The sequence below is a fragment of the Anopheles ziemanni genome, chromosome 2, assembly GCF_943734765.1.
Source record: "Anopheles ziemanni chromosome 2, idAnoZiCoDA_A2_x.2, whole genome shotgun sequence".
In the NCBI taxonomy this organism is placed as follows: domain Eukaryota; kingdom Metazoa; phylum Arthropoda; class Insecta; order Diptera; family Culicidae; genus Anopheles; species Anopheles ziemanni.
The window spans coordinates 78,683,437-78,706,387 of record NC_080705.1 but is presented as its reverse complement, the minus strand read 5'-3'; the positions used below and the strand labels follow the sequence as shown (position 1 = coordinate 78,706,387).

The window sequence follows — 22,951 nt, the reverse complement described above, 5'->3', positions numbered from 1 at the left end:
TGCACGATTCGCCGAAACCGTTTTGCCAGTTGCAGTACGAAAGCGCAGTTTCGAAATGCCATAAATCTTCTCATTCCTCCCCGGGTGTCGGCGCGAATGGAAGAGGCCGAGGGGAAGCCTCTCGGTACACCAAATCGTCGGGTTAGATGCAGCCTATGCGCTGAGGCTGCACTCGGGAAAGAGGCGGGAAAGTGCACGCAGCGACGAGTTGGCGGCGGCGCGGGATGAAAGCTGCCTAGCCGAAGTAGCACACTTTTGATGAATGCGCGAAGGCTGACCGCAGTAAGTCATTCTGCCAGTCCACAAATCTTCAGCGCTTGAAGTTGACAAATTCTGCCCACGGACAAGATAAACATACCCACGCCGGCCGTCCGGAGGAGGGCAAAAATCTGCGAAACCTTCGAAAGATGTGTTCGCCGTTTTGGAGTGATTAAAGGTTGGAGGAGCGTTTAAATAAATTAGTCGAAGTAATATGCTAAAATCGTGGCAATTACTGCCACGGTGGATTGCTTTCCTAGTCGTCCGAGGGTCGCTGGGTGCAAAACGGGTCCAGTTACCTGAAGTTGTTTGCGGAATTCATGCTGGCTATCGGCTCCGCAAGGCGCGTGGATGTTTTCAGCCGGTCTCTGGCCGGGGTTTTGGGTTAAATACCATTAAATGCGAATCTTTCCTAGCGTATGCGGGTCGAAAAAATGTAATTAAAATTAAGCAAGGTGTCACTTGTATCACGCTCGTCGTGAGGGATGATCGCCCCGGGGTAAACTCTTCACTCGAAGTACTGATGCAAGTTGTACCCCTCAACATAAACGTCGGTAATTGATTCCTTCTGTTCGGTATGGCATTTCAGTGCAATAAAACAGGACTAACATAAGAGTCGACCGGTGACTGCACGGCATGGCACACGAAATGCCGGCCAAACCGACCAGAGGGGTCAATGAGACGACGGTTGCTCGTCGGTGATCGAGGCAATTTGTACGGAATTGTTCGTGTAATGGCGTGCGCATAATTCACGAGAGTGCAGCGCTGCCTTAGACCGCACTCGGTGTACCGTAATGGACACCGTAATGTTCGTTTGGTTTTTGGGCACGGGCAACTCGGGGATCAATCGGGTCGGTTGTTCACGGTTCAATCTACATCGGAGCAGGTTGGTGGTGTGGATTCGCGGAAGGACACATTCGCTGGCGTATGGACCGTGTCGAGCAACCGTGCTGCTGCACCTGAGAAAACCCGCTGTAGGTTTGGACAAACTAATTGTTGCTTCCCTCGGTGAGGAAAAATGTCCCTCGCATAGGCCAATTTACATTGTTTCGAATGTTAATGTGCTCGTTGGTGTACAAAGTCATTTGGAGAGGTTGGTGTCACGAATTCGTTTTGACATTTATTTGAATGCTGTATGTAATTGTGCCCAAATTGAGGTAATGTCCTATATACTATATAGAGTATTTGTTTGTGATTGCATTTAATACAAAAATATCGCACTGAAGATAAATAAAACACACATAGTAATGCTTTTGCTGGAACATTTAAATGAAAAGACGACAATTCTTAACATTTTATTTGGAGCCTAACTGAACAAGGAATTTGCCTTTTAATGGACCTCTTCCTATTATGTAAAGCACGACTGGAAAACAATTTTATTTTTAAATCCTTTTACCTTATGCTCTGGTTACAAAACGATCAGCGTGCTAGGATGAATATAAAACAATGGCAAACAATAATGATCGGTCGCATATGAACCCACAACCATATGGCAGAGATTCGCGTCACTTGACTAATGTCAGCGCTCATGAATGCAACTCAGCAACAATGTTGTTGGCGATGCACTTCCATAAGTTACGCCGACCGGCGACAGCGTCTGGCCGGCGCGACTCAACTCCGGGTGATGAAGTGAAGCGATGACAACTCGGTGATTCGCGCCACACTCGCGACGATGCGCGCGTCAAGTGAAATGTCAACGTTAGGAAGCGTAGAAACGGAGGCGGAGCAGAAGAAAACGAAATAAAGTCATGCGAAATGCGATGGTGAAGAGGGAAAAAGCATTTGAAGTGCCAGCGTTCATTGGCATCGGAGGTGGTTCAAGAGTGATTAAGAGACACTGCAGCTCTTCCAGCGGGTTGATATCTGTATTTTATGCCACATGCACAATCCTGATGAGCTGTGTGTCAACTTCGGAAGCTCAGCCATGTGATTCGCGCGACGTGATAAGATGTCGGTCCGATGGAGAGAAAAGACAGATTGATTGGATTTGACAACCTGTATGGAATATATAGGCACCAGGGGTGGGTGTAGGCACAGTGGGTGGCGGGTAAATATGGCACAAGTTTTGATTGATTGATTGAGGAGATGAATGGTGCGATTCTGCGATGGCGATTGGAGTTGCGATGAAAATGAATACTATCTATTACATCATTTTTCTTCACTAGAAGTTGATTCGAAATGTCGTGTGGTTGCATATTGTTGCGTAAATGTGTTCAATTTATCAATTGTAGGTGAAAATTATTCTTCTTCTATTGTAAAATGTACTAAAACACAAACTGAACTATCTTACACCTTGCCTAAATGTAAAAAAATACATCCACTTTTCAGATCCAATTATGTATCCAATTATAAACTCACAACACTTGGTTCAAAGGCATAAGATGCGTCTACAATCCTTTGCCCGAGCTGCAAAAGTTCTCCATATTCTCCCTACCCAAGCCTGTTGTCAGCAGCTTACCTATTAGGAGTGGCTAAAATCACCTTACTAATTGACAGGAGCGATACATTTATGATTACATAAAAATATGGCATTACCCGTTTGATAATTACAACGAAAATCACCCACCCGAGCTTCACGAAGCAACGCTGCAACTGGAGGATTATTAAACTGTGCTGCGCAGACCCAGTCCGAGCGGCTCCCAGCGGTGGCTGGATGCCGTACTAAACCGGTGCAAAGTGCAGCAATCTACTATTTTCGTTCGTACCACGCGAATGTTCGGATAACAGGTTTACCTGCCCCGATTAAGCGTGTCTAGGAAGAGAATGAGTAGAGTGTGTATATATACAAGGTGTGTATATGTATTTTCCGAAGGGGGTGGGATGCTGGAACCATCGTGTAGGCCTTCGGGGTTTCGGTTTTATGGAGCAGAGTGTTGCAATCGTGGAACGTACCGTGGTCGCGCCGTTGGATTTGGCGACCCCGGTGTACAAAAACTTGTATGCAATCACTGAACGCCATACATTAGAATTACTGAACGCCATATGCTTGAATTACTGAACGCCAAGCAATAGGAGTCTTTTTGATATATGGCGTTCAGTAATTCGAAAAATGAGAGGAAAGAACTCACTCTCCTTCTTTTATGGGTTACCCCTCCTCGTTTCTCCCTTCCCACATTTTTCCCCATACCCTCCGGGACTCTCAATGCCCACGAGGGAAATGTCATCCGAAAATGTAAACAACAACTATTTTGGAATTTACCTTTAGGTTATGCTACCGTTTTATTAATTTAATTTCTCTTTTTACACTTCACTGGCACTACTCCTAGGTCTACTTCTGGCAAAACCTGCAAAAGAAGAAAGACTATATCACTTATTATGTACAATTATGCACAATATAAAGATGGAATACTTATCTTCTTTCCATTGCCAGCATCAAGTGGAAGAGCGTTGACAATACTGAAGCACGATCGATTTTCATCTGCTTTACATGTTTAAATGAAAGCAAACACTTTATTAACCAATCTTATCTATTAACGAGCTTGGTTAGATTGAAAACACAACTATTTTTCACACTTATATTTTTACTGCACACGACGCACGCCAAGTGCTGCTGGCAGCTATCAACACTGAACTAGAGTTGGAACGTTGGAGCTGGATCGTATGTATTCATTTGCTCCATATAAGAAATTTTTCATTCCAACCGTAAATTAAGTTTTATTGGCTCCTCATATTGCATTATGAAGATTCATTGTGCTTAAAGATTGACCCACTCGTTGGTAAGTGGCAAATGACTGGCATGCAGACAATTTGACGAAAGCTGTTCGCTCCGGAGCAATCATTTACCGGTAACAAATTGTTTGAAAGCTTGTAATTACATAAGCTGTGAAATCATATAGCCACCTGAATACCAGCTCCTTGCTCACACGGAACAGGTAGACTAGCATTAACCACTTGCCAATTTCAGGCTTTACTGCGTACTTGCCTGAGCAATCAAGTTATCTTTTCGACGCACGAGTCAACTATAAAAAGCAGTATTTGATCGAGCAGCGAATATAATTCTAATATTCGTTTTGTCCGTGACTTAATCAGTAGCATAAAATAATGAATAAATGAATAAAGATTATGGTGTGATAATACCATATTTTTTTATCTACGAAAGGACTCGCTCCTTTGCTGGATCGGATGCGAAGATGTCGTTCTTTTCTGGAGCTGTCCCATCACTACACTGATTTGTCTTTAGACAGCAGGAATGCTGACGGCTACTATGGAAAAATACGATGGTCAAAAATAAATCTAATTGGTGAGCAAAAAACGTGTTTGCGAAGAAATAAACCATAAAAAAATATGTTTGATTGGATACTATTTATTTGTAAGTGCGTCCGGTTGTATATATTAATCAATCGCACTAAAAATCGGCAGTAACATTGTAGAAAAATATCCGGAATAAAACTTTGACCAGATGTAAATCAAACCTTCCTACTGTGGCAAATGTAGTTAGGTTTCGAGGAGAGTGAGAGATATTTGAACCATGGACCCCATAGGGGGTGAAGCAGGAAGGCGGTGGGTGAAGAGTAGCTAGCGGTTGTGTGCAAGCAGCAGTTTGTAGGGTAGGGTGGGTAAAACAGTCAGTGAAACGGGTGGAAATTGTGTGCAAGCACTCATTTTGTACCGCGGGGGACAAAGTTTACGAGTCCCATTTCTCCACTCGATGGTGTGTGGATTTTCTGTCTCGAGTGAGAGGTCGGTGGCGCTCGTCAATCGATCTGGACAAGATGCTATTTTAATAAGCCACAAAGTCGGAGCCAGAGCTCCACCGGTGACCCACTGACATCCCCGGTTGAAATCCAGTGCACTTAGTGGAGAGCGTGTCAGGGCCAGACGCGCGTTGGTTCGCGTTCGCATGGTTGACATGTTGTCTATACCATTGCTGAATATTTGCCGGCATGGATAGGATGGTTTTTCTGTTTCACTTTTGAGTGTTGTATATTTTAATAAGAAGTTTAGCTTAAAGGCTCCTAACGTAAGCTTAGAGGCGGATGAAGCGTTCTAGGGGCACTAAGGAGCTATATGTTAAAGGCCCCAAAAACATGTAAAACATTTTCCATGCAGTTTTTTATTTCAAAATTTATAAAATTTCAATTTAGGTTATATTTGTGCGATATATTTGAGTGATGTTATAGTATATTTTTTAGTTTTGCCTGATTTGCAAAGCCTTATTTCTTGAGGAATCATCTATAGCGTTCCAAGTTTAATTTTTCACGAATATCATTTTCTATGAGCAAAACTCACAAATAGTTTATGTTGTAATTTTTTAATTTAATATATTTTTAGCTGATTTTAAATTTACAATTTACAATTACAATACAATTGTTTTAAAAAGAAAAAAGTAAGAGTACTATTTAAAAAAATGGCTATATTTGGAAATGGGTAGGACATTTTTTTTGCTTATCCAATTTTATCTCTTTATACTAATCTATTAATTTACGTTAGTGCATCAATCTCATATTTATTTTCATCCAAAAACCACTCCACCTTTTATGCATCAGAACACAATTCAGATAAGATCGATCATTCGCGCATTTTCATATTCGTCATTTACTTTCTTGCAAAAGTAAATTCACAGACTGAGATAAAATAAGTAACGTTGTTGTAAAATAATAAAAATTATTTCAACATACCAATTTTAATAAATATGGACCAAAAGGACGGTTCCTTTAAAAATTTGAGTCCCTAAGCAGCTGGTTAGTTTGTTTACTCTACGATGCGCCTTTGCAAAAGCTTGAAAAAATGTTTTATTTAAATCGCAAAAATTGTATTGGAGTTTTATGGGATTGCTTTGATGCAATATAATTCTAGGTCTTTAAAAATTCTTTATATTTTATCTTACATCTCTTGCTTGAATCGCTTTTTATATGACTTGGTTACCTTCAGCCAGCTAAGCTTAAGTTTGTCGACAAGTAAAGCATGCCGACTGCATCTAAAAATGTTACATGTTTCAGGTTGGCAAGTGCTCAACCGACCCCATCAAAGAGATGCAAAGTCTCACGGGGAATCGCGCGCGCCGGCATAACACTGGCGAGACCTGAATCCTGGGGTCAACCGGTGTCGGGACCGGCGCGATTAATGCGAACACCAACAGCCGTCTGGGAAGGTTGCAATGTTAATAGTGGCCGATACATTAACTATCATCCAAAGCGATCATTCATTCTGTGCCCTAAGCTTCGGGGTCGGCTGCGGGGACGAGGGACCCATCGGAAGGGTCGAGAGGCCGAGTACCCATCCGTGTCCTGTCCCGGTGGGTGATGATCTGGGACTCTCGTACCGTCGGCTCGAGTGTCGACAAGCAAACCACGCGGATGATCGGTATCGGTTCGTTCGGTCTCAGTCCTTTTCGACGCCGGTGTGTTGGTAGGCAGTCACGGTGTTAACCTTTTGCCGGTTCCTCGCACACCTCCAACACGTTGCTCCGGGGGAAGGTTTATTGATTTGAGTGCCGACCGGCGAGTATCTTCATTACGGGCAGGGAAAAGCATCGGCGCACGGGGGGGGGGGGAGGAAGAAGTTGGCACTACGCTACGGGTGGCCCTCCGGGCGTACTTTAGGCTGCAGAACTGCAAGCCTCCTAACGCTTGTCAAGGGACGGCCGTCGTCGCCTTTGTAGCAACCCATTGAAGCGAGAGTAGTTGAGAAAATTCGCGGAAAAGCTCACCTGGAACCGGGTCGTTGATTCATGCCGTAAGTTAGTTCAAGCTATGGTGGCCCTTTTTGCAAGGAATTCGCATGTAGCAAGAGCACCTAGACACACACACAATAACAAACACACGTATGCACCTGGTGAGAGTGGCCGGGCCGCGGTTCGGTTTGGAGTTATGTAATCCCATTTAATTGTGCACGGAGTTCAAATGGTTCAGAATTTGCATACACCCGGCAAAACACCGATCGATCCGGTGGCGTTCGATCGACGGTCGGTAAGCCTTTACCCCCTTCATCCCTTCCTTGCCCACTCTATTGAAACGCCTGAACAGCGAGTACAATAAGGCGGGTCGAAATGAAACCTTTATTTTCTTCACCAACCTCCCAGCCGAACGCTTTTCAGAGGCCCGTCAAACGGGTGGGCAATTTAGCGTGACACTTTCGGTAAGGGCGTAATTGAGTGGCCTATATAAAGAGGCAACCGCAGCGCAGTTTGACCCGACGCCGTAAATGCAGGGCCTTACGCCAAAAAAAAAATCACCCGTGGTCCTTTGTGCAGGACAAATGGAACCTTTTTGTAATGGGAAATTGTGCCACTGAAATTGCTTCCTTCGGTTGGCCTTTCAATGATCGACAAGAAATGGTTTAGTAGAGTTCTTAAGGTTTGCAGACAGAAGCAGAGAAAACAGTGACTTAAGAGAAAGGATGAGATATTTTTTTTTCGAAAATGTTTATTATTAGCAGTATTGTTTTCTCTCTATTTTATTAATCTCAAAAGTATCAGCAAATCAAACAACTACCAAGTCAGGCCTTGGCAGATCCCACGCCTTTGGGGTATCTAAAACTATCTGTCAACCGCGACGGTCAGTGCAAAAATCACGCGAAATTTTTTCCCGCATTTCTTATGCCTCACTTTGCCGATTCCGACACGCAATGGTTGTTTTTGGGGGTTGGGTCTCCCGAGCTGGAGTTGCGCCATACACTCCGCAGTTGCGTGTCGATCCCATGAGATCGCGAGGGACGCGAAAGATATTATTAATTTGTATAAATCGTCGAGCCGCAACCGTAAATCGGTGTGCAGTGACGTGTACTGGGCTTGGCTTTGGCTTTAATTTGGACGCGACTGTAGTGAAGGTGAGTAACGATTAGTAGAAGGTATTTCAAATATTTGGGGGAAGTATTTATGGTATCGAAAAACTTGCGGTATTTAGAAAAATTTCTAAAAATCTTGAATTTGTTAATACTAATATTTGACAACTTATGGATCAATTCAATTCTTCCGAAATTCATTCCAAATCGGAGCTCTACCAACTTGGCTGGTAACGCACTTCGGTACCTTCGACTCGACCTTTCCAGCTGTCAACCGGATGGAGGCGTTCTTCGCAAAACTAACCCCAAACAAACGGCTAAGATTTCGCAAAGATTTGATGGACGAACGCTCCGAACCGACGCTCAGACAGATAAGCTACTGGAAACACCTTGCGTCTAGCACGGTTTTCGTGCGCGGCTTGCTTTCCTTGGGTTTTTTTGGTGTTCAACTCAGCCGTCTCCCTCCCATTAGTCAGCGCTAGCGTACAAAATTATGTCTCTAGCGTCAAATTTTAATGATACGCAGGATGGTGATGACGGGGTGGAGAAAAAAAAAAGAAATTTGATTTTTTCCTCCTCCTGCCTACTCGCTTCGCTTGACAATCGACAAGGAAACCGGAGAAGAAAAAACAACTCGATTCCAGTAGCACCGGCGCACCATTGTACGCAGCGGCGCAGGAAGTGAACCTCCTCAATAAATCATTGGAAAAAGATATTGCCAAATAAAGGCAATGCCACGCTCGGTTAGATGCAGCGATTATGATCGACTTCTGGAGGGCAACCGTTCTGCTCGGTGGTTGGAATTAGTTTTCAAGGCCGCACGAAGATTGATCACGCTGCATTATTCTTTCACGTAAGCATTGGAGATGTAGGATTGATGGATTGGATTTAGGAAATAGCGCGCTTCCTGTTGAAAAAAAAACCCTCCGATGAGGTACAGCAAAGATTTGGTTACGGAAGTGTATACCTCTTTACAACTGCATGTTGAATATTTTAATATATTTTTTCAATGTTGAATTTTGTTCGATGATTTTTGTTGAATGTCATTCAATTCTGCAACCTTTGACAAATTTCTTCACACTTTTTCAAGGATCGTACGTGAACAAAATCTCGGTTTTATTTTTAACTAAATCGAGGACACGCGTGTTTGAACCTTCACAGCGCCGTTCGGAAAGCGAGCAAAAAAATAAAAAAAATAACCCGAACTAGGTTTATGTCTCGCACCGTCGAGCTAGGCTAATGCAGTGCAATATCTTATGGCGCATTAAGATATCAAACGGTAACGAAAACCGCGCTGATGGCAACCTGTCACCTCGTTGTGGATTTTATATACCCTCCGATGTCGTGCTTTGGGAGTTTGGCACGGTACGGAACTCACGCACCTAACGGCGGCGGGGGGTGGGAATGTATTTTACAAGATTGAAATGACATCCATGTGTGGTTTGGCGAGAATTTGCTATTTTTCTTTTTTGGTTTTGAAAACACACCACTTTCGCAAAAAAAACCCCCTCGTTAGGTGCAAAATCGGCGTCGCCCGGGAATGTGCAAACGAGACGCAATAACCATCTCGGCGGCTTTACGCAAATTGACCTCCCATTGACCCTGAGTGCGGTCGGCCGATTTTCATTGCTTTCGTCCGCGTGCGGGGCAAGATCGATTTTTCTTGCGCCAATGGTAAGATGTGATCTTTTTTTCCCTTTTATTTTTGACTTTGTGCGTCCTCGCGCGATCGTAAGCCACGGTTGCGCACGGAATGGGATCAGTACTGGAGTGGCGTTTTTGGTTTTGTGGCAATCGAAACGAAACACATCAGCCTCACCAAGAGAAGAAAAAATCTCTTAAACCGTGTGTGGATGTGCCGCGAATGGCCGGGGGTGGAGCGAAAATAAAACAACGAAAACATAAAAAAAACTACACACCCGAATCCGACGAGAAACAAGAGAACCAGAGGATGGATTGATTACGAAATTAATTTTTTCCTTCTTCCATTTCAATAATAGTGCACGGTAAGAGCAAAGCCCGGGCCGGCCGTGCGTTGTTTGGCGGGGACCTCGCGAGCTCGGCGGCTAGACGGCGTCGTGCACGTCGGACTGCAGCGCAGTTGGAGTGGCGCAGTTTCACATGGATTGGGAAATTTCGCTGCAAGCACTGCACACCGGCGGTGGCGATTGCCCCGACCACCGGAGATTGGGCACCACCGGAGATGACGGTGGCGGCGGCGGCCAACGGAACCCACGTCCCGGCAGCCTCTGGGGACATAAATAAATCTCTGTTCGGGCCGCCTCACGTACTGCGATTGTTGTGGACCCAGCGGCCCACCAAGTGCCGCTCCGTCGCATTGCATCCGTCGAAAAGCACACGCACGCAAAGGGAGTAGTGCTTGGTGAGGTTGAGGGTCGTAGTGCGTTTTGCATCATGCTTCCTTGTTGCGCCCTTACGGTTCGTTTCATTTTGTTTATTTTCCCCTGTTTTTTTTTTGCCTCTCTCCAAAGCCCTTGACCCAAATTCGATCAATCTTTCGAACGAATCAAACGGGCACAACCGAAAGGAGGTTCGTCGCTTGCCCTAACGCACAAATCTTTCGTCCGTTCTTTCCGTCGGACGACAATGGCGTTTGGCTTTGCGAGCGGAGGGTGTTCGTTTTCCGTAACTCCCGTGCCATAAATGGAGATGGAACGTTAATCGATGGGTTTTTGAGGTGCATGTTTTCTCCACACCCCCACCTCCTCCCATCATCCAGCTCTAGCGCCCGCTTCAAGTTCTCCGCCTCCATTTTAAGCACACCTTTTTTAATGACACCCTGATTCGGGAAAAACGAGAGAGAAAGAGAACTGAACTAAAATAAAAGGGCAGCAAACATGAAAGCCACCGTGAGGTGAACTTGGTCGGCGACGGTATTGCGTCGATTTGGAACGATTAATTATCGAAAAATAACCAGATTTTCGACACCGATACAGTAGCGACCGGGCACCAGCAGCCGACGCATTGTAAAGGCGTGATCAATTACAGCACAAATAATTGGAATATGGGGATTCGTTTTACACAAACATAAACAAACTATTTATTAATTTTGGAGGCGAGATTGTTTCTTCCTTTTACGGGCACATAAGGGTCGATTGAAGGAAAGAAATTAACAAATATTTCAACAAAGATTAACAAATTCATCTACAAAGTGTACAGTACCAGTATAAACACATAATTTGACATCAGTAATCATTAGAACAACAAATAGAGCCCCTCGGAACATTACCCGAAGATAAAATAGCATTGAGCGACACTTACAAACGACGATAAACCTCCCTGCAGCAGATGACTGTGCCGGCAAAAGAAAGACGTTTCGCTGGAAAACGTGACTGAAATTATGCTCGATTCTAGAGAGCCCGTGCAGCCTTCCTCCACGCTCGGCCAATTTACATGCTTGCCCTTGCGCGTTCGACGGTGCCATTTCCTCGGGCCATTTACCGAGCGTTGTTCGTTCAGCCATCAAGATCAAGATCAATCGTGTGGCGGTGGCTTCAATCTGCTCGGGACATCCTTCCGTCCCTTCCGTCCACTTTAGGGTGGCTCGATCCTCCCAAAATCACCGCCAGGCGCTAGCAATCCGACACGTCATTGCGCGCTCCTAATCAACCGTACACTCCTATTAAGTTCCGCTTCAATGTCACCTCGCCGACGAGATGCGTCCCTGGGCGCTCGGTGTGTGACACGTCGGACTGAGGCGACTGCGAGGCGTGCAGAACGCTGCGACCGCCCGGACGTAATTGCCGCACCGGACGCGACGCGCTCGGAATGACGCATCCATTTTGGCCCGGGGAGGGCGCAAAAAAGCGTTTTTTGCTCGAGCTACACACTCATAAACCGTTTATGAGGCTGCGAGGTGATCACAAAAGATCGATCTACGGGAGCATAACTGCTAAAGGTGAAGAAAAAAGAGCAAGCTATTTGAAATCGATACAATGCGCACGAGTGGACCGGGGAAGTCACAACGTCTTGAGTCGTTTATGACACCGATTGCACCGCATTGCATTGGTCCCCCCCTCTGCAAAACCCGCGATGAAGTTCTCACAGTGATGTGTGGCCGTGATGTGTGCGCCAGCGCTTACGGGGAAGTGGTTCACAGCTTCATCTGGTTCGTCGTGCGGAGCTCTTTTTCGGTCGCCTCCGGGGCGCTTGGGCAATCATGCTGCGCGAACGCTCGGACTCGGTAGTTTTGGGCACAATTATGAGCGTTCTAGTGTGCGGGAAGGGAAGCGCGCCGGGTGTTTCGGGCTCGTAATTGAAACCTTGTAGAGTGTGTCTGTGTGGTAAACGCTACACTGGCCAGGCTGGAAGCCGGTACGATGGCATTTGTTATGGGAACTTTTTACGATCGGTCGTGTTTGCGGTGACCAATCGAACGACTTCTAGCCTGGGATGCTGCTTTTTTTACCGATCAAACGACCATCATTAATTATGTTGTTGGTAGATTGAACAAACAGTAGAACGGTTTTTTGTTTGTGGATTCTTCAAAATTCGCTTTTATTATTATCTTTTTGTACTTTAATAGACCAGTATCATTTTTTAATGATTGGAGTATTTATGAAAAAAAAAAACTTAATACATGTATGAATTAATGAAAATGTACCAATTTTTTTGTTTTTTTTTTTGTTTTTTTTTTAGAGCTTTCATTCAGGAACAAACACTATAAATAACAGTTTATATTTGAACAGAGAATTTGAACAAAATGAAAAAGTATGTCTTGAAGAAGTTGAAGAATTATCTTTTAAAATAAATGCGGTTTCCTGATACTTTTATCATTTTTAATCGTTATTAACTACAATCAAGGGGTCCGCGACAGCCGAGCGGTAGCGCCGGTTAGAAAAATCGGCCCATGAGCGCCGGGGCTCACCACCTCGACGGCGTGAGTTCGAATCCCAACCGAGACCGGACCCTCCCCTGTACGAGAGGACTGACTATCCACGTACAACAGGGAAACAAGTCTCGTAAGCCCTTAACGGGGCAGGCATGACCAAGAGGTCGTTACGCCAAGAAGAAGAAGAAGAAGTAACTACAATCAAATACTTAATTACATTAAATTATATAAAACTTGGAATTAGCTAAGTGTGGATATATTTCCATCATCGAAGCTGATTTTGTATTGATGGTTTATATTTTAGCAACCGCTATTTAACACGTTTTTCATGAGGTTTGTAAGGTCAGAGGGTCAATTAAATCAGAAAGGTCAATTAAATCAGAACTTTGTATGATCATTGTTTATGTTTGTAATATTGCTACTTCACAAAATAATAAATTTTCAGAGTATGACATAAAATAGATTATTTGTTAGTATCGCTGCTGATAGATCAAACTATGATTGTAGAATAATTCTCGAGAGACGAATCGTTAAACTAATTTGTCCATCCAAATCTACTTGTTTAAAATAAACTTGTTATGAAATGTGGCCAAACTAATATAACTGTAAAGTTATTGTAAACTATGTATTTGAATTAAGCTCCCTAACAGAGCTTGCAAGAATTCGATTTTAAAACTAAACCATAACACTAAAAAGGTAAACTTAATTTGTCAACCAATACTAACATTTTAGGTACAATTTTGTTTTACCCAAATGCGCACCATTTAAAATGTTTCACTTCAAACGGATAATTCTGATGCAAAAACTTTGGTGCACTTTATTTGGTGTAGTTGGTATTTTTCAAGAGAGAAAACTTTAATAAAACCAATCTAATGAGGCACATAAACCTTTGTTAAAAAATATGTAGAGTTCACTACGCACTTAGCAAATTGCTTCAAACGACGATTGTCTGCTAAACTGCATGGTTTGAGGTAAAGAAATTAAGCCATTCTTTATTGCACACTTCAAACTAACGACCGTGTCCCATTTATCAGCCTAACGATCGAGTAAACGAGGGTCTGATCGTTCCTTCCATTCGGCACCGAAACCTTCCAAACGACCGCCGACGGTGGAGTGTGGACTCCAGCGCGCGACCAAGTGGTCCAGAACGGTCCGCTGGCGGATCGGCTAGAAGATCGTCGCGCTGGAAACCCGCGATCGCATCGTGAAGCGAAGCAGCTCGTGAATCGAAGCTGTTGATGGTGGGGTGACTGTAACACGAACCGCGTCGCCGATCGTTTGGCTGTTCTACGCCTCCCGGCGGGCTTCTCGTCCGCGGACACGCTGCACTACCAGCTGCAGCATCGGGTGTTCGGCGTCTCGGACTCTTCTTTTTCTGCTGCCCCGTGCGCCATTACTCTCACTTTTAATCGCGTTAAGTGCTGTGTGCATGTATGAGCGCGTGTGTGTCTCCGTGGCCCAGCGAGCCTTCTGTGCGCCCCGCGAACTCTAGCTTCGCCGATGGAGGTGCGTGTTTGATTTGCGATTCCCTTCCGCGCGCGGCATGGCAACCGTCTTGAGACGCTCTCACTTTCGCTCTCTATGTCGGCATCTTCCCTTTCTCGCACACGTTTGCGTAGTTGACCGTCTGGTGCCTACCACTCGCTGACTCGCGGTTCTGGTATGGAAAATCTCTGGGGGGGTTTTAAGGAGATTTTCATTGAAAACTCCTGTTTTCACGAAGCTTCGTGCTTGCAGAAAAGAAGAAAACCCCGGCCCACTCCACACACCCTGGCATGTGCGGATTGCGTTGTGGGAGTGTTTGGGTTTTGCGTTTGTTCAATGGGTCCCCACGTTCACACAATCCCCCCCCCCCCCCTCTCTTCTCCCCTTCTCCGCCTGCCTTCTCCACAGACCAGCAACCATCTCCACAGACGCAGTTCGTGTCAGTGACGGAGTAGGAGCGTTTGCAGGCGCAGTTAACCCCGCCGGCACAGGTTCGAATCAAGGTGGCCGAAGATCACCACCACCCGGGGTCCCCCTCTCCACCCTCATCTCTCACCTTCTCTTTCTGGCCTGCACTGAAAAAACCCCCCTCTGGGGACCGTCCTTTTCGGGTTCCGGTGGCATTCTAGTCCCCGGTCTAGGATCGGTTTTCTGCCGCAGGTTAGCGTTTTTCGGTATAAAAGACGTTTTGGCCATTGCAGTAGACATCAGTTTCAGTTGTTGGTTCTCACCTGAAGTGTCACAGCACAGCACACAGCCGAAACAGCGTTAAAAGCGTGTTTGCACGGTTCGAAACAACAGACAAATCCACACACCAAAATGAAGGTACGAAGCGTGAAATGGCGTTCTGAGTTGGAAGTTTAAACAAGTAGAAAATAATAGAACAGTGAACTAGAAGTTTCAAAGTAGTTAAAGTAATGTTTCAAAACGTTCTAGTGCTTGAAACATAGGTGATACTAAGTGACTTAATGGTTGATCATGTGGTTGATGTGTGGATAAAACCTATGGTTCCCTTGAATTGTGCTTCAGAAGATGCCACTATGGCCCCACAAATATTCAGTGAACCAGGAGTCAAACGCTAAATCGTTCGTTTTACCATCTTTCCGCCTCTTGCAGTGCTTCGTTGCCATTGCTCTGCTCGCCGTCGCCGTCAGTGCGTCGCCGGTCGAATACGGCCACTATGGTGCCCCCGCTCTGGTTCACGCCGCCCCGCTGGTGCATGCCGCCCCCGTCCTGAAGCACGTCGTTGCCGAGCCGGTGGTAAGAACAATGCTCTCCCTCGCTGAACCTGGCGTCCAAACTAGTTCATGGTGACTTATGCGTGCTTCTTTGCTTTCGTGTTCCGTGCTGCAGGCCTACCCGAAGTACTCGTTCAACTACGGCATCAAGGACCCGCATACCGGAGACATCAAGTCGCAGGCCGAGGAGCGCGACGGTGATGTCGTCAAGGGTCAGTACTCGCTGGTCGAGCCCGATGGTTCGGTGCGCACCGTCGACTACACCGCCGATGACCACAACGGATTCAACGCCGTCGTCCACAAGTCGGCCCCGGCCGTCCAGAAGGTCGTCGCCGCCCCGGTCGCCCACTACGCCCACGCCCCGGTCCTGAGCCACTACGTGCACTAAGGAGACCGAGCAGCCGACACCATTCGCCCAACTACACAAGCTCACAAAGCCAATTTATCCACTCTTCAAAACTTAGAATCGTAGTCACATCTCTCACTGTCTCCGCGTAGAACGACGAAGTCCGCGAAACGCCCGCGGAAAGGAAGGATCTTGCTAGACGACGACGACGACGCCACGTGGGAAACAAACACACAAACACGTGTGTAGCGCAAGGAACAAACAAACAAACGTACCACGTTACCGAAGGTAGAATCCCAGCTAAGCAATAAGGGCAACGAGTGGAACTGGATATAAATGAACGCTTTGTGGCTTCTCTTCTCGGCCCTTCCCGTCCCGTTCCGTTTCCGCCTGTAACCTTTCCTTGCTTTCTGCCCATCGCCCCTCGCGCCCTTCGATCGCACCGGCTAACAGCGGTAACGCCATGTAACGCCATCAGACGGCGTGTGCTGTGTATACGCCTGAATCGCTACTATCATCCATCCACCTTTGGTGCGCGGCGGTCCTCCTCTCCTCGGGCGATGGACGATCGCCCAACACTCGATCTTTCCGTTCCGTTTTATGTGCGGGTGTCATTTTCCAATGATCTTTAAAAAAAACCCGGCTCCGGGTCCTTGTTACCTCCTTGCGTACGTCGGCGCTCTATGTACACGGCGCGTGAAAAACACACCATCACACAAACACACACTCTATCGCTCTGTGATCACTATCTATTACTACCTACTACTGTTAATGCTACTTCTACTACTACCATTACTATTGCCTTTTGGTTGTTCGTCCCGGTCGGCGCGCTGAGGCCGTGTTGCTCTCTCATATGCGGCCCAGCCGTCCAGGGATGGCAGCCAGTCTGCAAATGTAAATGAAAAACCGTGCTCCCTTGGCTCACGAGCGGAGGCAATCGTGGCGAGTGAGGCAACGGGAGTGCAGAGCCAAAAAAACAAAACACATTACGAAGCAATCATTTACATCCATGTGAAACCAGATGCAAGTATCAGAACTGTAAATAATGAATAAAAACCATGAATTTTTATATAAAACTTATATGACGGCCGATTGTTCGATTGGATTAATGAGAAAGAAAATAAGTTTGCAACAGCATGGTAGAATGGTTTCTTGCGATTCAAATTCAGCCTGAATTCAAAAAGCCTGCCCGATTTGGGGCAAACTGAAAGAGAAAATAAATGGAAAAGACTAAAAGTAATGAATGCGCTGGCATTCAATTAATCAAAAAACAGATAAAGCTGTTCTTGGTTGACAACCTTGAAACAAGATCATGATCCCAGAGAAAGCTTAAGTCACCAGTGGAAGCAAAAGAGTAGATTAAGAAAAAAACCAGTGAAAGTGAAATACCTTTATATTTGAATTGGGCAGGGCTTAGGAATGTTTGGAAAAACCAAACATGTTTTTTTTTATAAATTTTTGGAAACGGTCCATTTCTTCAAAGCACGCTGCACCGCACCTTCTTCACATGAAAAAAGAAAGATAAGTGTAAATTGAACATGAATCATGGTAAGGCATGAAAGTTTCTAGTCCCAAGGTGTAGCAAAGTGTAATGGTTAGCCACAAGAGAAACTCATGCCAGACGAGATTATTGTTTGTCCTCAATTTACAGAGATCTTGTTGAACGTAGTGGAGAGTTTAAGGAAGTAGCCAACGGTTAATTATTCCCTCAATAATAAGCATTGTTTTCCACTCTGTACCTGGCGGGACAGGTAAAATTTATGAATATTTTTTCCGTTGCGAACCACGTGACTCACGACCTCAACGGTAGATATGACTGTTACAAAACGCTTCAAAAGTTTAATCCCGGTTCCGGCGATGGTAATTCGCTCTTTCATTCTGCCGCACTAAATCTCTCGACCGTTTAACGCATCATCAGTTAGCATTGTTCTGGTGGTCGCAGAAAAAGGCACACGCATCGTTTACATTTGTCAAGCTGTCGCCTAAATCTTTGTGCCGTACGCGCAAAAAGCACCGCTTAAAACGGAACCGCCACCGCAGCGTAACGTGGTTTTTCGCCGATCCGTTCTGGGATGATGCAAGCAACGGTAGGAAGATGCAATGTCCGGTTGGGTTATGGCCATAGTACGCCCACCCACCCCCCTTCTGCGAGGTGCCATTGATCGTGATCAGTTACCAGTATTGGTGGAATTATTTTTTTATGAGAGAGATTTATAACAGTCAGGTTATTTGCAAGAGGCGCCACCATCGTGGGAATAAGCAATAATTTAACAAGCTTTAATATGTGTCACCGAAAAAGGAATAATCTAACTTATCCTATGGATTCTATAAATGTCTAACTTTATGGAAAATTCATAAATTACATGACACCAACTTTCTCATGCGTCTGATCCTTCGTAACAAATTTAATGCTTTGCCGCGAGAGCAACATAAACTTGGTCTAGCGTTCAAAGTTCAAAACTGTTGAGTGGTTTATTGTACCGGGAAGAACATTTTCAAAATGCCATCACTCATCCAGATACACGTGCTACTTTTGAATTCTCACACATAGCTTCGGTGCGGTCTGGGCCATTTCACGCCATAAAAATAAAATTAAAAAAAAATATGACAGCAGAAAGTTTGGCAATTTGTCTTCGGCGCAATTTCTTTTTCCATTTGGAGCCCTCCCGCTGCCCAGCTTAGCGGAAGATGCGAACGGAGAAGAATGCTTTCTTTTAATCACACCCTTTTTTGCGGGGTGCGTGAGCGAGCAAATAGTAGAAAGAGATCGCGGCCCGCGAGAAATAAAGAACGTGCGCTTTCGTTTCCGGGAGTTACCGTCCAGAGGGGGCGGATTGGTGAAGCTGGGACGGGTGGTTGACGGACTGCCAAAAACTTTTATAAATACACACGCGAAATGCTGGCCACCGATCAGTCCGACAGTGGGTGAATATCCGAGAGGAACTTGGAAAAACATCGAAGCGCCATCGCGAGGGTGTGTTTTATGTGTGCGTTCCCGGGAATATGCCGGTGTGATTGTCCGAGCACTGTTGGTGTGAAAAAAGTGACCTAGAGGTGACGCGGTTTTTACTCTTGTGCACGATAGATGGATAGTGGAAAAGTTTAGGAGGAAAAAAAAGAAGCGGTGTCCAAACAAGCCGGAAAACAAGCGTAATTTTCTACTAAATTGACCATAGCAGCGCTAAGCAAATAAATAAACAAGAGAACAAGCTTCAGCAACTATGAGGAGTTGGAAATATCAGGTGAGTCACGTTAAAACCACAAACGGAATATTTAAAAAATTATAAACTTTTCTGACATAACTTTGGGGTTCGTAAGTGCATGGAACATGCACAAAACCAGTAAAATTAAGCAGATCATTTACAACTTACTTTAAATGATTAAAATTTAAAACACATTTAGAAAACATTTTTAAACATTGATTATCAATATCAATAACCATAAAAACTATCTAAAAAACATTAATGACTAGATCGCTACAAAAGGGATTCAAGTGTATGGTAACTCAATGTGTGTCTGTGACAAAACCTATGAAGACATTAAATGATGAATTTTTAAATAAAACAACACAAACTTAATCTTATCGTAAACATTCAGCAGATACTACGTGATTGAGCTGCCCACAGAAGGCAAATCGAAACGAACTAACATCTCGTAAAATTTCGACTGCGTTTGGGACAGATTTCCTCCCCCGGGGAAGGTGTGTCAGGCAATAAAATCAGTGATCTTTGTGGCCCCGGATTATGACTTATTTTCAACACGAAAAGAGTTCAATAACACGGGAAATGCGAGAATAAGGAAGGAGAATTATTTTCGGGGCTTGAAGAATGAATGAAAAATTCCATTAGAGAACGGGTGAACGATGTGATCGGCTACTAAGTCGAAAATAATTGCGGATTAGATCGACCTAATGATCGTAGGAAAAGACATTTGTGCGGATTTGTCTAATTCCGATGTGTCGAAAGCGTGGATGTTTTTTCTTTCACGATGGACCCCATCGTTCTGGGTTTGAAGATGTTTGCACACATAAACCCCGCGACCACACCCGCGCTCCCCCGCCGTTCTAAAGTGGTAAGGCCCATTTTGGGGAAGCTGGCCTATATTGAGCTCATAGAACAGGTTTGCCTTACGACGATCTACCTACTACCGAACCGGCAGCTAAGTCAACGAACAACAGCGCCGTTCGCGATTTAGTTCTCGTTTTTTTTTCGTGTGTGCTGCCTTTCGGATTCAGTAACCCACATCACTCGGGGCGGAAGTCTAACGTCTTCCTCTGGAGCTGTGCGGTTCATCGACCCTCGCTTGAGTCAGCGAAGCAGTATGTCGCCGCTTTGGACGAGCGACAAAATTTAATTAAGAATTGAGCGATCAAGAAGCCCCGAATCGTGGAGGTGTAGCGATCTCGCACCGGCTACCAATTAACGGGCATGCAGCTTCACCTTTCGCATTCGGGGCCCCATCGGGTGCAGTTTGATCCTGCTGTGAAAGTGCGCCGTTACGGGGGCCCCGAAACGGAAACAGAGGTGTGTACAAGTTCTATCAAATGGATGCGAATTTCTCGCAATGGCTTCTCGCTGCATCAGCTTTCACGGGTTTGATGGTTTCAAAAGCGGTTTGGTGTTCCCACTCTGAAGCACAACGGTTCACGGGGTTGTTTTTCGGTGGGAAACAAACGAAACCGAGCAGGACCTGTGGGAGGACTCTCCCGATGGATGCGACGTGACAACCTACACGCGACCGCGATCACTTGAGGGGCTGAGGATGAGATGTCGGTAAATTGACTCTCGAGTGTTCAAGTGTTACTTTTTACTGTTCCTGAGCCGGTGGTTGAGTGCACTTTCGAGTCGCATTCGGCGATGATGATTGCCACAGGGGAGGGGGTGAGATCGAATGATACTATAATTGCAATGCGAAGCCGATGTCATCAATCGCAGAGGAATTATAGTGTTATAAAACATTTCTCGATAATTGACGGGTGTTCCATTAGTCAAATCTTCAATTGCTGTTGTTGCTCTTCTTGGAGGGAAGATCATTAATTCAAAAGACTAATGATTGAACAATGAGTTTAAACAATTTGTGCAAACATCAATAAATATATTGAGAATTTTTTAATGCGAAGAATGAGATTTTTAATGTTTCATATGTTAAAAAAACGCTCGATTGGGATTTGAGTATTGTGCACAACATGAAATTTCAAAGTAACAGTTTTCTTTCTCGCCAGTTGATTTAATCGAACGATTTATTTACTTAGCATTCATTATCGTTACTTAAGCAGCATGATGTCTGTTATGTGTGCTTCGATAGTTAATGTTTCTCCACCGGCGATGGGAGTACCATTGATCATGTAGTTTTGATTTATTTTTATTTATTTTTCCTCCCCCAGTTACTGTTGCTAGCAACATTGGCTTGCGCCTTTGTTTATGCAACCGACGAAACATCGCCCGGACGGCATCGGACGGCGAAACTTGTTCGCAACTTTCCACAGTTTCCGCAAGCCGAACAACGGATACAATCGCTTGAAAATCCAATGTACAACTTTGTCGATCCTTACGGTAAGTTAACGTTCGATTCGGGATGAAAACATCGGTAGCTATACGCTCGTTTCGTTTGATCTCTTTGAAGGTCCTGGTACGTACGCTTTTGGGTACGAAATTGAGGATCCGCAGAGTGGAAACCTGCAGTTCCGGGACGAAGAGAAGCTGAAGAACGGGACGGTCCGCGGTTCGTACGGGTACATGCAGCCGGACGGTTCGGTGATCATCACCAACTTCGTCGCCGACGACGGAGGCTACCGGGCAAAGACGGAGATACGCCGTGCGAACGGTCAAACGGTGGCCTCCTTCCCGACGCAGATGCCCTCCAGATCGCCGCAGGATCGCTACTTCCCCGCGTACGATCAGCAGGCGAGTACGAACAACCCGGCGATAGTGGCAGCCCTGCAGCAGCAGCACCACATCAACCTCAACCCCACGTACAATCCCATCCTCGATGCGGGAGTCATCGATCCGCAGTATGCAGCCGCCATCATGGGGCACATCCGCGACCAGCAGTACAGCCCCGCCCAAGGTCTGGTACAGTATCCCTACGGTATTCCACCACAGCATGCACCGTTTGCACCGCAACAGCACCTCAACGCACCCCTTCCACCTCCGGGACACCCTAACTCAGCACCTCTGTACGACGCACCCGGTGCGGGCGGAAACCCGTTCGTCAACTTCGCCAACCAGTTCCCGGCCAGTTTGAGCCCGAACAATCTCTACCAGAACCTGCAGTCCAGCTTCCCGCAGCTGCTGCCTCAGCAGAACCCACTCGATCAGCTGGCCAACGGCGTGCGGCCCCAGAACGGCCTGCCGTTCGGAAACATTCTCAATAACGTGCAAAGTTCTTTCCAGCAGCTCCTGCCAGCGCAGAACACGGGCAATCCCTTCGCTAGCTGGTTCGGGCAGAACCGATACCCACCGGGGGTGCAGATACCGGTGCCGTTCAACGCCAACTACGGTCTTCCGCAACAGGACTATCCGCATCAGCAGATTCTCTCCTCCAATCGACCGACGAATGTGCTCGGGGACATGCCGATCGGTGGGATGATGATGGGACAGCAGCAGCACCAGCAGCAGTACCACGTACCAACAACGAGACGCCACAAGCTGACGCGACCCACCAAAAAGCGCAACAAGCTGAAGACGGGCGACGGACTCGAGTGGTTTGACGATTTCCTCGAAAACCGCAAGCGCCAGGTCATGTACAACGCGGCGAGCGCTACCACACCGGAAACGATGACCGAAACGACGCTCAAGGATGGGCAGGATGTGGAGTAATAGCGTCACGGGCTCGAAGTATTTATTATTAATTTATTGTCAAAGTATTTATTTACGCCTAATATATAGTTACCTACTCAAACAGGAAGGAAGAAGTTTAAAAAAGACAGATCGAATAACAAGATCCAAAGCTTACAATAAAAGAAATATCAGGTACATAATAAGCAAAAGCATGAGAGAAGCAATTCGGTTTCCACTAATCGATTAGTAAAGCCAAACACCGTTTCTAATT

The 22,951-nt window shown here is 45.7% G+C and overlaps 2 protein-coding genes across 2 annotated transcripts; both read left to right on the top strand.

Moving 5' to 3' along the window:
* Window positions 1–15,136: 15,136 nt before the first annotated feature.
* On the top strand, window positions 15,137–15,943 carry LOC131294450 (cuticle protein 8). Its single transcript, XM_058322496.1, has 3 exons — window positions 15,137–15,142; window positions 15,434–15,577; window positions 15,671–15,943. The coding sequence occupies exons 1-3, from the start codon at window positions 15,137–15,139 to the stop codon at window positions 15,941–15,943; spliced, it is 423 nt and encodes a 140-aa protein (XP_058178479.1).
* Window positions 15,944–19,122: 3,179 nt separating this feature from the next.
* Window positions 19,123–22,719, top strand: LOC131294449 (uncharacterized). Its single transcript, XM_058322495.1, has 3 exons — window positions 19,123–19,143; window positions 21,285–21,453; window positions 21,524–22,719. The coding sequence occupies exons 1-3, from the start codon at window positions 19,123–19,125 to the stop codon at window positions 22,717–22,719; spliced, it is 1,386 nt and encodes a 461-aa protein (XP_058178478.1).
* Window positions 22,720–22,951: the final 232 nt, after the last annotated feature.